Below are 14,138 nucleotides of genomic sequence, written 5' to 3' on the forward strand. Positions count from 1 at the left end.
TCATTGATCTCTCAATCATTCACAAGAAAAATATACCAAGGAAGAGAGTAATAGCCACTAATTGATTAACAAAATGGAAAAATACCAGATCACTGTAGTGCACTAATTATGGATTCCACAACATTATTATAACTTGGAAACGTATATTTTACTACAAAGGGACCTCCCTACACCTACTCCAACGGGTAGGCCCGTGCAAGCACAATTCATGGCAAACCACCCAGCGATGTCTAAGGGTACGGTCAAACAGAAAGGCAACATTCGCTGAATATTTGGTATTCATCATCTTCTAATTATAAGTGCATCCACTATGAGTGAATAATGAAGCGCATATATATATATATATATATATGTATATGTATATATGTATGTCTATATATAAGCCCCACAAGTTAAACGACAAGGCCGGTTTGACGGTGTACCCAATCCACACAATCCCACAACTAAGATGAAATAATACATTTACATGGTCAGAATGTCACCAGCACACACAAAGCACCGACCGGACTCATGACTTATCACTAACGTTGCTTCCCGCACCCATCACGCACCCTTTCTTTGGTTTTAGTGCAAATGCTATTGATCTTATTCTTTCCGACCCATTATTGCAGTGACAAAAGCAAAAGACAATCATGGAAAGTCTCTCACTTATTAGTGCATGTCTCTGAAGTAACATATATATTGCTAATTTAATATGAAGTGTCCAAATGTACATATATTATTCTTAATAGGGCATGTATATCCATTTTTGCTAATCATTAATTTCGATTAAAGATTAATTGTAAACTTGGTATCAGCTAGGTGCCACTATTTTTTTTTTTTTCTCGGACCATCATTTATATTAATGCAGTTGATCAGTGGTGTAATTTGGTTTCCTTAGAAACAAGTTCCCTAGAAAGTTATTGGAACCCCAACTGCGATTTATATTTATTTGTGAAAGAATCTTATGTCACCACCGCACAAACATATCTTTATCATGTACGAGCCGGCGCCGCAACCTCTCCCACAAGGCTTTGCTATATAGTTTTTTTTTTTTTCCCCTGCTAAAATTGTATTGAACAGAATCCGCACCAACCCCATTGCATGATATCTTTATTTTAGCACAATGAAACTCGGATACCATATAAAAACTAGAGTTCTAATAAGCTTCAAATGATGAGAACAAACTTAGCTATAATCAACTTTATCGGCCTTTTCCTTGATATTTTAATGGCAAATAGTATCTTCATACTTTAGTTTCTATACATAATAGTTGTTGCTTGGTCAAGGAAGGAAACATAAAATATCATTATCATTAATTCATGGCTTTTCATGTAATTCAAAAAGAAGAAAAGACTTATTATTTTGCTTTATTTTAAAAAAAATAAATTATGCGTTTTCTTATAGATCAAGAATTCCTTATTTTTAATGATTTTTATCTACATGCTAACCAATGCAGTCACTTTAGTTTGAAGAGTACTGCTATCTTCCTTATTTTAATAAAAAGCATAAAATTAAAAGTTGTCGTATAGAAACCATTTGCAATGTGGGGAGACATTTTTTATAGCTTTTTCTTCAAGAAAATGTTTTGTATTACAAGCAGACCACTCTAGAAAAGTTGTTCATTAAAGTTTGCGCATGATGTATATATAATAAGGAAATGGAAGAAAAATGAAAACTGAGAGAATGAAGAGAAGTACAAGTATCTGGTCCTAATAATTAATCTGCCCCGTTACTTCTAGATCATGTACTCATTCACAAAATTAGAATAAATAAATGAAACTATATTGAGTAGATTTAATGAGCAAAATCTTGGAAACAAAAGGAAACTTCGAAATGAATGATATAAAATTTGACAATTAAGCTAAAAGGAAAAAAGTAGCTATAATTAACGTCAGTCAATAAGTTACCCCAGCTGCCATGCATCTTTATGGATTCAGTGTGTTTTCAGTTGTATAAGATTACAACAAACATGACATGACATGTGCATAATTAATTAAGTAAATTAAATTAATCAATTCTAATTGCTAAAAGGCAGAAGTCTGTATGAAGGTGATCAAAACCAAATGATATATCAAAACAGTAGAAGCCTTCCCGAGTTCATAAACCGCCTATTATTAAGCTCGTCCAAACCTGGAGCGCTTGCCTTTTCTCTCTAACTCACAAGTCAACGTCAACCCGCACGCGGTTCTACTTATATTCTATTAATTTATTTACCCAAACTCTCCCCACATGCGTGCCCTCTGTGTACTATATAAATACACCCATTTCCTAACTTACCATTGCATGAATTAAGCAAACACCTAACAATAATATTTACACGTCTTAAACTTATAAAACCCTCAGTTTCAATATGGCTTTCTTTAACCATCTAGCTTTACCTGCCTCCCTATTCGTATTACTCTTCGCTCTGGTCGAATCACAATCTCCTCTTCTCAAGTACCACAACGGTCCTCTCCTCAATGGCAACATCACCGTTAATCTAATCTGGTATGGCAAGTTCTCCCCAACCCAACGCTCCATATCGGTCGACTTTCTTTACTCTCTTGGGTCCCACACAAGGACTCATACAACCTCAGTGTCATCGTGGTGGAAAACTATAGGAAGTTACAGGGGCGGTCCCAGCGCCGTCGTCGTAGGGAATCAAATCCTCGACGAGAGGTGTTCTCTTGGGAAGTTGCTCACCACCCAAAACCTCATCGCCTTGGCGCTCAAAGGCGGCGGACGAGGAAGGGGACGCAACGCCGTTAACGTCGTGCTGACGGCGGATGACGTGGCCGTCGAGGGGTTCTGCAGCAGCCGGTGCGGGACCCACGGCACGGCGAGAGGAAGAAAAGCCGTTTACGCGTGGGTGGGGAACTCGGTGAGTCAGTGCCCGGGTCAGTGCGCGTGGCCGTTTCACCAGCCGATTTATGGGCCGCAGACTCCACCGCTGGTTTCGCCCTCCGGTGACGTCGGAGTCGACGGGATGGTCATCAACTTAGCCACGGTTTTGGCGGGAACGGTGACGAACCCCTTCGGGAACGGATACTTCCAGGGGCCTGCAAACGCGCCGCTGGAGAGCGTGAGCGCGTGCGCGGGTATATTCGGTAAAGGGGCTTATCCAGGTTATCCCGGGGAGGTTCTGGTGGAGAAAACGACGGGAGCTAGCTACAACGCGGTGGGTGTGAATGGGAGGAAGTTTCTGCTTCCGGCTATTTGGGACCCACGAACTTCCACGTGTAAGACTCCGGTTTGAGGGCCTGAGAGCTGTTGTATTCTTCTTTTGTTGCCTCTTTAGCATTTGTATAGATGTGGATACCGGGCGGTGTTGGGCTGTTGGCTTGGGATGGGAAGTTTTTATGTAATAAAGATTTTGGAAGCAATGTGTAAAGCATTCATTTGATTCAATTCCGTCCGTATTAAGCTAATTGTCGTTTGTCGTGAAAGGAATATCTGAATATGATTCGTGGATAATTAAAACAAGAAGATAACAATCTTGAACAAACGGGCATGCTTTGTCTATGTAAAGAGAACAATAGGATCGGAACCACTTAGAGGGAGGTTATTAATTTTACCGATTTGTATGATTTTATTTTTCCTTATAAAATAAAATATCTTATAAAAAAAAAATTGCACTTATGTATATAAACTAGTAAATTTTTGTAGGGAATTTCTCTAGTGTTTCATGCTTATCAATCGTCATATTTATATTACTTTTTTAATTTAATTTAACTTTTAATTAGATTTAATACAAATTTAACGACTGATAAACAGAAACATCGGTATTCCCAAAAAAAGAGAAAATATCAGAAAAAATCCCTTTTTATAGTTATTTTTATTATCATATAATGAGTATTTCTTGGACGACAATGTATTAAAAGTAATCAATTTATGTAAATACGCTAAGTTATCTATTTAATTTTAAATTTGTCTAAGTTTTAGAACCAAAATGCACAACTGATATCACACCACCAGTGACGAAACTAGAAATTTTATAAGGGGAGACTAATATAACTACAATAAAAATTTAAGGGGTATAAAATTACATTTTAATTTTTTAGATCAGAGGAGTTTTTACAATTTTTTAGAGATATTCTAAAGAAAAGGAAAAAAAGTTGCCCCCTAATCCTTAATTAGCTACGTCCAAGCGCACCACACCACATGATGTTGGTGTAACTATGCATTTAAATTTTTCGACCGTGGTTGAAGGACTTCAACCACACTTGTGGTTTGGGGAAAAAAAAAAAAAGTGGTCAATCGCCAACCGCACTGCGCAATTGCACCCTTAACGACTGCAATAGATGCTGGATCTCGTCGCAAAGAGGGCGATGTCAGAATTATGAGGGGAAACAAGCAATGAGTATTGTTGACGGTCAAATTTCGTCAACAGAAATACGCCGGATCACCCTCTGGTATTCCGTTGGGTTACTGGCTAGAAATTAACTGTATATTTGAAATTATGCTATGAAGTGTTTATTGCATTTTTGGAAGCATGAGAATAATGTTTGAATGAGAGGACACACAAAATTTATAGTGGTTCACTCTGTTAATGAAGAGCTACATCCACTTGTGTATTGTATTTCCCTTGGGCTCTTTTTGGATTACATAGAATCAGCTCTCTATTCTCTGATTACATATGAAAAATAGCCAAAAATCCTCTCCTCCTTCATTCGGGGCCTTGTCCCTTTTATAGCCAGAGATTACTTCATGGGTGGTTTTTCTTGGTAGGCCCATCCACTTGAGTGGCCTACTAGTCTATGAACCCAGACCCATAGCCTATCAACACATTTTTCACTGTTCACTCATCCAATTTGTCCCCTTTTGCGGCTATGTATATCCCCCTTTAATACTCCACCGTTCATTAAAGGGTGGTTTATGGACTTGTAATTAATGCCTGCATTACTGACATTCTTCAAGCCTAGATGTAACTCCCTTATCCACTAAGAGACCTTACTGGGGACGTGGACCCATGTTGGTACGGTCGTCCGTCTAGAAACCTCTCCTCCTTGGAAGGGTCGGCCGTCTGGAAGCCTCTCCTCCTTGGAGGAATTGGCCGTTCGGATGCCTCTCCTCCTTGGAGGAGTCGTCCGTCTAGAAGCCTCTCTTCCTTGGAGGAGTCGTCCGTCTGGAGGCCTCTCCTCCTTGGAGGAGTCGGCCGTCTGGAAGCCTCTCCTCCTGGGAGGAGCTGGCCGTTCGGATGCCTCTCCTCCTTGAAGGAGTTGGCCGTTCGGATGTCTCTCCTCCTTGGAGGAGTCGGCCGTCTGGAAGCCTCTCCTCCTGGGAGGAGCTGGCCGTTCGGATGCCTCTCCTCCTTGAAGGAGTTGGCCGTTCGGATGTCTCTCCTCCTTGGAGGAGTCGGCCGTCTGGAAGCCTCTCCTCCTGGGAGGAGCTGGCCGTTCGGATGCCTCTCCTCCTTGAAGGAGTTGGCCGTTCGGATGTCTCTCCTCCTTGGAGGAGTCGGCCGTCTGGAAGCCTCTCCTCCTTGGAGGAGTCGACCGTCTGGAAGCCTCTCCTCCTTGGAGGAGTCGTCCGTCTGGAGCCTTTCCTCCTTGGAGGGGTCGACCGTTTGGATGCCTCTCCTCCTTGGAGGAGTCGTCCGTCTGGAGGCCTCTCCTCCTTGGAGGAGTCGACCGCTCGGATGCCTCTCCTCCTTGAAGGAGTTGGCCGTTCGGATGTCTCTCCTCCTTGGAGGAGTTCATCCGTCTGGAGGCCTCTCCTCCTTGGAGGAGTCGACCGTCCGGAGGCCTTTCCTCCTTGGAGGAGTTGGCAGTCTCTGACGTGGCAGCGCATATTTTCCCGCACAACAAGTATGATTGGGCCGTTGTGTTGAAAGGAAGAATGGTCGGCAGTTGGCGCATGGGGATGGAGAAAGTGAGAGAAGAAAGAGAGAGAACAAGGGTCAAGAAGATGAGAACCTTAGGATGAATATTTGGATGAATTTTATTTTTGCTCTTGAACTGTAATTATTTATTTACTTTACCTCTTAAATTTTAAAAAGTGGCATATTCACCTTTTAAACTTTAAAACGTTTGCAAGAATGACCCTTCTGTTTTACTTTGTTTATTTTAAGCTGATGTGGTATAAAATTAAAAACTAAACAACTTAATTTAAGTTAAAACGTTAATTATTAGAGAAGTTAATAATAAAGAAAAGTCTATGGTAGATGGCAACACTTTCCTCCTATCGGTAGGGTATATAATAAGGACCACTAGATTTCAATCTATTGGATTTCAATCTAACGGTAGTAAGAGATGAAAGAATATCATACTTAAGTGAAACCTCCACATACCAGATTACAACACAATCGTTTTCTTTTTTCTTTTCTTTTTTTTTTTTCCTTTTAACAATGGATGATAAATCTTCTGATGAAGAAGATAACCACCGAGCACCAACGACGGCCACGAGCCGACGACTATCTCCACTCTCGACCCCTCCCTTTGGCCCCCTTTCCCTCAACCCATCTCTAAATTATCTTCCTTCAACGCTGTCAACGGCGTCTACGACCTCGCCTAGGCAAATCAAACGACTTCATCCTCGTCGCCCATCGTCAATGGCTCCGTCAATGATGTCCTTGCCTACTGCATCTACTCCTTCGTCTAAGACCCCGCCCCGCCGGCGGTGTCTTTGCCTCCCTGCGAATCGCTCCGTCAAGCCCCGCGCCGCTCGATCCTGGCCCTTCGCCCATTGAGATACCCACTACCACCTGCGAACGCCGCGGGTCTCGGTCTCTCCGGTGTTCCTCCCGTCGATATCTGAGTTTTGAACTAAACTAATTTTTTGTGTTGTTTAATTAAGGGAAAGTAATTTGTGTATTATTATTGAAAGTTCATTTTTTTTCCTGTTTGTCAAATGGATTAATTTACTACTGAAAAAGAAAAAAATTATCTTGCAATTTGAATTGAATTCTCAGAATTGCCAATGATCGAATGCAACTATTATTTGAGATTGGTATTATGATTTTTTTTCTTTTCAGTTTTTTAAAATTTAAAAGAAAATTCTAATATGCATCCATTGGAGATCTGCTATTCTGTTGTAGACATTGTAAGAAAATGTTCAAATATAAACCAAAGCTAACAAGATCAATGCTTATTCTTTCTCTACGAACGTGAAATAAATATTGGAATCGTGAATTTGTTTCGGCCAAATTGAGATTACCCAAAGACAATGTTCCCCGGATATGTTTCACAAATCCAGTGTGGATATTGGCCCAAATCTGTTCGGTAACACAAATATCATGTCCAACAAGCACAGTGGCTCAAGTCAAACAGAGAAACCCAAATCTATTTTTACCCAAAGATAATCAATTGGAAAATGTTTCTTTGGAGATTCCAATATTTGATGGCAAATGTGACCATTGATCATTTCTTTAATTGGATTCAGTTTGTGGATTATTACTGTGATTATATGAATGTGGAAGAAGAAAAACAAGTTAAATTGGTGGTTTGCAAATTAAAGGGACGTGCTCAAGCTCCTCAGAGTAAGAGTTTGGCACAAAATTGGGCAATGATGAAACAACTCTTGTGTGAGCAATTTTTTCCGACTCTTATTGATCCAATTTTATTCCAACAATACCGCAATTGTGAGCAAGGGAACCGATAGGTATTAGAATATAGTGATGATTTCCCAAAGCTAAGTATGATGTTTGATGTTAGTGAACTTGAGATTCAACATAGTATTAGATTTCTTAGCGGATTAAAGAAAGAAATCTATATATTGATGGTGTTTAATTTGTCATATGCTATTAATTTAGCAATAAAAGTTGAATGTCATTTTTATGGAGGTTAGTGAGGGCACTTTTTAAGAAGGGTCTAAAGAGGAGCAAGAGTTGGTTGTTGAAGGCTTAGTTAAGGATGAGCTTGAATTGAAAGATGGATTAGTTGTGGATGAGCTTAAATTGAAGAAAGATGGCTTTGTTGTAGGTGAAATTGAATTGAAGAAGGATCTTGTTGGTTTTATTAGCAACTTCGACCCATTTCACATCCACCTTGTTGGAGCCCTTACTAATACATTGAATGGTTTCAAGACGAAAGAGGTGAAGCACCATCAATGGCAAATAGCTTGGTCATTTTCGGTGTTCCATTGGAGGATTACTTTGGTGCCATTATGAATTTGGGACGAGCTTTGGAGAGAGTTTTCGATTGGAGTCTACCATTCCCACGAGCTTGTGTTGACTTTCCCGAGCTTCTTTCATTCCACATTGCAGCTAGCTACTATTTGTTCATTTCTGAGTGCTTCTACCGAACTCGAGGTCTAGAATCGTGTTTGAATAGGGGACTTTGAATATTTGATAATTGAACTAGCGTCATGTTTCCTCTCCAATTTGGGGGTTTTCTCCTTTTTCGAGTTATTTTAAGTAGATTAGGGATTACATGTAACGTCTTCTATCTGGGTTAAGCCGATAAAATTCGGTTCTATCTATTCCACTACATCAAGACGGCTCAAGCGCTGGAGTCCAATATGCTTCTTCGAGGATTTGGGTAAAGTGAAGGGTTGGTAAATTTCTCATCTTTTATTAAATACTAGTTTTTAAGCGCATAATGCGCGTGATTCATTTAAAATTATGGTTATACAAATTGTTTTAACTTAATTTGTTGTGTTGGTACAAAATGCGTTAAAGTACAGTGACCCGAAGCCTATTTGGTCCAGCCGAAAAAGTTCGCGGGTGCGACATATGTGGTGAAGCTTGAATTATAAAACATTAACTTATTTCGTTGTGTTTTAAATTAGATTTATTTTATTTTGTTTGGTATGTTTTTTACTTAATTCAATGTGGTTTTGTTTTATTTTAGCGTATATTTATTTAATTTTATTTTTTATTCAAATTATTTATAGTATTTTTATCTGAGTAGCATTAATATTAGTGCAAATCGATATTAAAATGGACAAAATTGAAAAACAAATCAGTTCAAAATAAATAAATAAATAATAACAAAAACAAATTTCTGTATTTTTTGGGTCGTCTAATCATAAGGACGAACGGCCAAGAATGACGCGTACATCCCACATGCGAGCAGGGGCACGTCCAGTGAAGGAAGGGAGACAAGCCATGTCTAAAAAGAATAAATGATAAGGAAAAAAAATAAGAACAAAAAAAAGGGATGACAAAAAATGAAAAGAGAAAGAGAAAAGGGGATTTTTTTTTATAAAAAAAAAAAAAAAAAGACAAAAGAGTGTATGAAAAGAATTTATTTTAATTAAAAAATGGAGAGAATATATTTATGAGGGTCACAATTGAAGAAAGCAAAAATAAAAAAAAAATGAAGAATGTGTAATGAGACAAGAGTGAGGGAAACCGAACAAAAAAAAGCAAAAAAAAAAAAAAAAAAAGAGGCATTCAGCGGACCAGAGATCTTTTAAGACAATAAATGTTATTCATCCTCATGTGGATAAAATCCCATTACTAAAAAATTGACAACCTAGCTGAACCCACTTTAAATGAGCAGCAAAGTTTTATTATTATAGAGATTAATAAGAGTGCTCTTAAAATAATGATTAATCTTAAATATAATTATAAAAAAATAGAGATTTTTAGACAAAGAGAGAGAAAAAAAAACTCATAAGAGAAAAAGTTGACAAAAGCAAAAACGAAAGTAAAAGCAAAAGTGAAAGGCAAAGACGGAAAAAAAAAAAAAAAAAAAAAAAAAAAAAAAAAAAAAAAAAATAGAACAACTGTTGGACACAAAGAAAGAAAGGAGAAAAAAAGAAACCAACGAAACGTTTTCTTGGGGAAGCTAAGAGAGAAACTCATTCTCCTTTAGTAACGATTGATAGATTAGTGAAAACTTAATTTTTATTATTAATTTATCTAATAATTATGGTTTTAACTTAAATTAAGTTGTTTAGCTTTTAATTATGTGCCACATCAATTTAAAATAAATGGAATATAACAAAAAGGGCATTCTCACTAACATTTTAAAGTTTAAAAGTGAATTGATCACTTTTTAAAGTTCAGGGGACAAAATTAATAAGTAGCTATAATTCAGGGGGTAAAAATAAAATTTATCCTGAATATTTTTGTCTTTATATTATCTTAAAATGGTATATTCTATAAGCTTTTCTACAAGTATGGTATATCAGAATACCATCCTGCGGAAGTGGTATTTAAATTTTAAATTCATCCTAATGTAAGCTACTTAGAGGCTTCTTCATCATTTTTCAAACCTTTTTTTTTTTTTTCTGGTCATGACTGTTATTCTAAAACTTATACAAACTTAATTCTAACCATGAGCATCATTTTTGATCTCCAAATTAATCAAACTTGAACACAGCAAAAACCATCAACATTCTTTTCAAAATGATCAAAAATTGTTGAGGTGTATGGTTGAATATCATTTAAGTCTGTTTATTTTACGAGTTCAAGTTAAAAAATAAATTTAACGTGAGAGAAAATAATATAATAAAAAATTTAAGCTCTAATTTGAATTGCGAAACAAAGGAGGCACAGATTGCTCAAGTTGGTTCTTCTAACGCGAGCAATTATATTATATATCTAGACTTCCTGCAGAGGTGTTGCATTCCCTACTCCGCATCTCAAGCCCAATGTTTAAAGCGAGGCCCACCTTTACAACTTGAAACCCAAAATAAAGAATCCAATCCAGTTTCTAGCCCAACAATTTCGTCTGAAAAGTTCCAGCAACGACCTTTCCTTCCAAATTCTTCTTACAGCGTCCTTCCCTCCTTTCTTCTTTACTAATCCTCCTTCCATTCCTCACACGGTAAACCATCTCCAACAATGGAACCCCACGATCAACACCCCCAAGGCTCCCCCAAATCCCCACAATCTCCACCCCCAACCACCATCTCCTCCCCAACCTGCCTGAAATGCGGCGCCGCCACCGCCTTCTCCGCGACTCCCCCGGAGTGTTCCGACATCTCTCCGCCGCCAAACTACCGCCCCATCCGAGCGCCCGCCATCAACCTCCCCCCCAACCACTCCCAGCAAGCCATCATCCTCGCCCCCGTTCCCCAATCACAAAAGGTCCCCGTCGTCTCGCCGCCTTTTCAATTCCAAGCCCCCTCCAAGCGAATCCAATCCCCCGATGACATCCGCCGCTTCCACGACTCCTTCTCCGGCAAGAACTTCCTCGGCTTCGTCGTCGCCCTCTCCGAGTCTATCCGCGGCCGCAAAATCTCCGACGCCTGTCACCAATCCCCCGTCACCGATTCCATCGTCTCCATCCTCCAAACCCTAACACAATGGATCGTCGAAATCCCCCCCGCTCAGCAAGCCTCTCGCTACGGCAACGTCTCGTACCGGATATGGCACGACCGATTGGTTGAAAGCAGCGAGTCTCTCATGCTCCGATTCGTCCCCGATGACCTCCGATCGTCGACGATCGAGATTGTCCCCTACTTCACCGACAGCTTCGGCAATTCGAGCCGTATCGACTACGGAACCGGACACGAGACCAATTTCGCGGCGTGGCTGTACTGCCTGGCGAGGATGGGGGTGATCAAAGAGGAGGATTACCCAGCAGTGGTTTCCAGAATCTTCGTGAAGTATCTGGAACTGATGAGGAAATTGCAGTTGGTGTATTGCCTGGAGCCGGCGGGGTCGCACGGGGTTTGGGGACTTGACGACTACTGTTTCCTTCCCTTCATCTTTGGATCGTCGCAGTTGATCGGCCACAAGTACATGAAGCCCAAGTCGATTCACAACGAGGATATACTGGAGAATTTCTCGGACGAGTATCTGTACCTCTCGTGCATTGCTTTCGTAAAGAAGGTGAAGAAAGGCCTGTTCGCCGAGCACTCGCCGTTGTTGGATGATATCAGTGGAGTGCCCAATTGGAATAAGGTGAATAGTGGGTTGCTCAAGATGTATAAGGTTGAGGTCTTGGAGAAGGTCCCCATTATGCAGCACTTTCTCTATGGTTGGCTCATTAAGTGGTATGTAACTATCTTCACTTTTCTCTCGTTTTACCCTATTTGGTTTTTTGTTAAACCAATTTGGACATAATTTGCTTTGAGAGCTTGCTTGTTTGTTTGTTATTGACAATGTGGAATCATGGGCTTATTGATTACTCTTGTTGGAAAATTAAATTTGTGGGAATTAAGCTTCGTTAGTCCAATATGTTATTACAAGCATACTATTTGAATCGGACTTTGTTGTCCCCTATTGCCGTTGTTACCTGAAACTAAGTGAATAATTAGGAAACTGGTCTAGTGATGGAGGTAAAGAATTGCGTGCATGTGTATTGTATCATTAAGAAAAAGAAAATGATCAAGAGAAAACAAAGAAGACTTGATATTCAAGCATGCGTGTCTATGAATTAGCTTGGCTCCTAGTATAGAGCCCTGTTTTTTGTATCCGTTTTGTTACTTGCTGAACTACTTTTAGTAACATGTGCAATAATGTTCAGAGCAGAAAATCATATGTGATAAGCGTAATGATATGGACACATTTGATTTACATTGGGATGTTTTGTTTTGGAATTTTATGAGCTAGTTAGTAGTTGGCATTGGTATGCACTTTTTGTTGTTCCATAGTCATATTGATCACTGATTGAGATATGAGGTTCACATATTATGTTTGACTTGACGGTTATTAGACAGAGATGTAGTCTCATAAATTCAGTGTCCACGAGTATTTCAAGTGTTATGAGATGTGTTTTTACTCTGATAGTATCGTGATTGGATAAAAACTGTCAAATTGATGTTTGCAAAGATGATGCTATACTGGTTTCTGATCACGAATTTTAGCTTATTTAATTCTTTACATTGTTTAGTTTCTTCCTTTCTTTCCAGGGAGTAGTTTGTGGGAAGCAAGAGAAGTCATTTTATCCAAGGTTTCAAGTCAGTATAAAAGAGTTATTACATTGAGAATCTATACTTCTGCTAATTTGTACTCATTTTCCTCTCGAGGCTTGCTGAGCATGCAGTTGTGCTATTATGTCACTGCATGTTGGTGTCTTTTTTCTTTTTTCATTTTCAATATCTGCTGCGAATTAAACTCTTCAGGTTCTTGAATTTAACAGTTGAAAGTATGAAGTATTGGTATCTCTCCCCTCTTTTGCTAGTGAGAGAGGGAAGAAGGTGATAAAAATTTCTTCTTTATCGAATGTAGAGGCAAGCTTTATCCAAATTTACGCGGTACGACATGTTTGTAAATTATGATGCCAACTACCAAGCCCATAAGCTTTCAGCATCCAAAACAAATTTAAGTAGAACCATGAAAAGAATACCCTATGGGGCTTGTTAAAGCTCTTTTGCTTTGTGAAAAATGATTTTTCTTTTTTTAAAGATAATTTTAATTGACAAATGTCCTCTGGTAATTTAATGCAAACAGTTTTTTTTCTTTTTTTTTAAACGTCAAAACGGTTTCTTGGTACCATTATTTTTCGCCAAATAGAAAAATTATTGTTCTATAACTAATGATGATTTGATCATCACACTGATAGAACTTGGGTCAAGCAAGTAATGCTAAACGACACCAGTGATGAGTATCACACACTAAAAGGTGGGTCGCACATTTTAAGATTCACTTTTTATTAGTTAGATCATCTCTAATGTAATTGTTAATGTTAATTATATATTTATCATTAAAAAGTGTGATATGGTATGTTAGATTCATTTTTGTTTCAATGCATAATGTTATTTAAAATGTTAAATTTATTTTTTCTCATAATTATTAAGCTTTGAAAGTTGTAATGTAAATTTTTATGTTTAAAATAATTAAAAAGTGTAAAAGTTGTAATGATTACATAAAAAAGTAAACATTTTAACAAATAGTAATCAAATATCAAATTTCTTATATTAGCACACTTGTGGGAAATTTCTTACAAAGTATAGCATATAGAAAATTTAACACAATAAATAGTATTGCATTGGAGAGTATTTTTTGCACTCAATTGTAAAATTTATAATTAGTACATAAATTATAATAAAGATGCGTATAAATCTTATAGTGCTTAGTGTTCACGGCGTCTTTAAACATTCATAAGGTCAAACACAATTTTCGTGCTTTCAATGTTTGTGGTGATCACCACCCCTTTTCGATGTCCGGCAATGATCTAATAAAAGGAGAGTATGAGAAAAGCAATATTATTTTCGAAAGTCACAAATTATGTTGCATGTAATTGCATGCTGCAATCTATTGATCTGAACTACATAAGCACCTTTTTTTTTATTTTCTTGGCTAAACAACTACATAAGCACATTGATTCTAGACGTGTTTT

At 38.3% G+C, this 14,138-nt stretch overlaps 2 protein-coding genes across 2 annotated transcripts; both read left to right on the plus strand.

The window, feature by feature from the left end:
* The first annotated feature begins 2,278 nt into the window (after nt 1–2,278).
* Nucleotides 2,279–3,369, plus strand: LOC21395930 (protein EXORDIUM-like 2). Its single transcript, XM_010100319.2, has one exon. It carries the CDS (start codon nt 2,333–2,335, stop codon nt 3,215–3,217), a length of 885 nt encoding a protein of 294 aa, XP_010098621.1. The 5' UTR covers nt 2,279–2,332; the 3' UTR covers nt 3,218–3,369.
* Nucleotides 3,370–10,606: 7,237 nt separating this feature from the next.
* Nucleotides 10,607–13,071, plus strand: LOC112092026 (serine/threonine-protein phosphatase 2A activator). The gene is made up of 2 exons (XM_024167106.1): nt 10,607–11,850; nt 12,709–13,071. The coding sequence occupies exons 1-2, from the start codon at nt 10,694–10,696 to the stop codon at nt 12,713–12,715; spliced, it is 1,164 nt and encodes a 387-aa protein (XP_024022874.1). The 5' UTR covers nt 10,607–10,693; the 3' UTR covers nt 12,716–13,071.
* Nucleotides 13,072–14,138: the final 1,067 nt, after the last annotated feature.

This window comes from Morus notabilis, unplaced genomic scaffold (genome assembly GCF_000414095.1).
Source record: "Morus notabilis unplaced genomic scaffold, ASM41409v2 Scaffold1012, whole genome shotgun sequence".
NCBI lineage: Eukaryota > Viridiplantae > Streptophyta > Magnoliopsida > Rosales > Moraceae > Morus > Morus notabilis.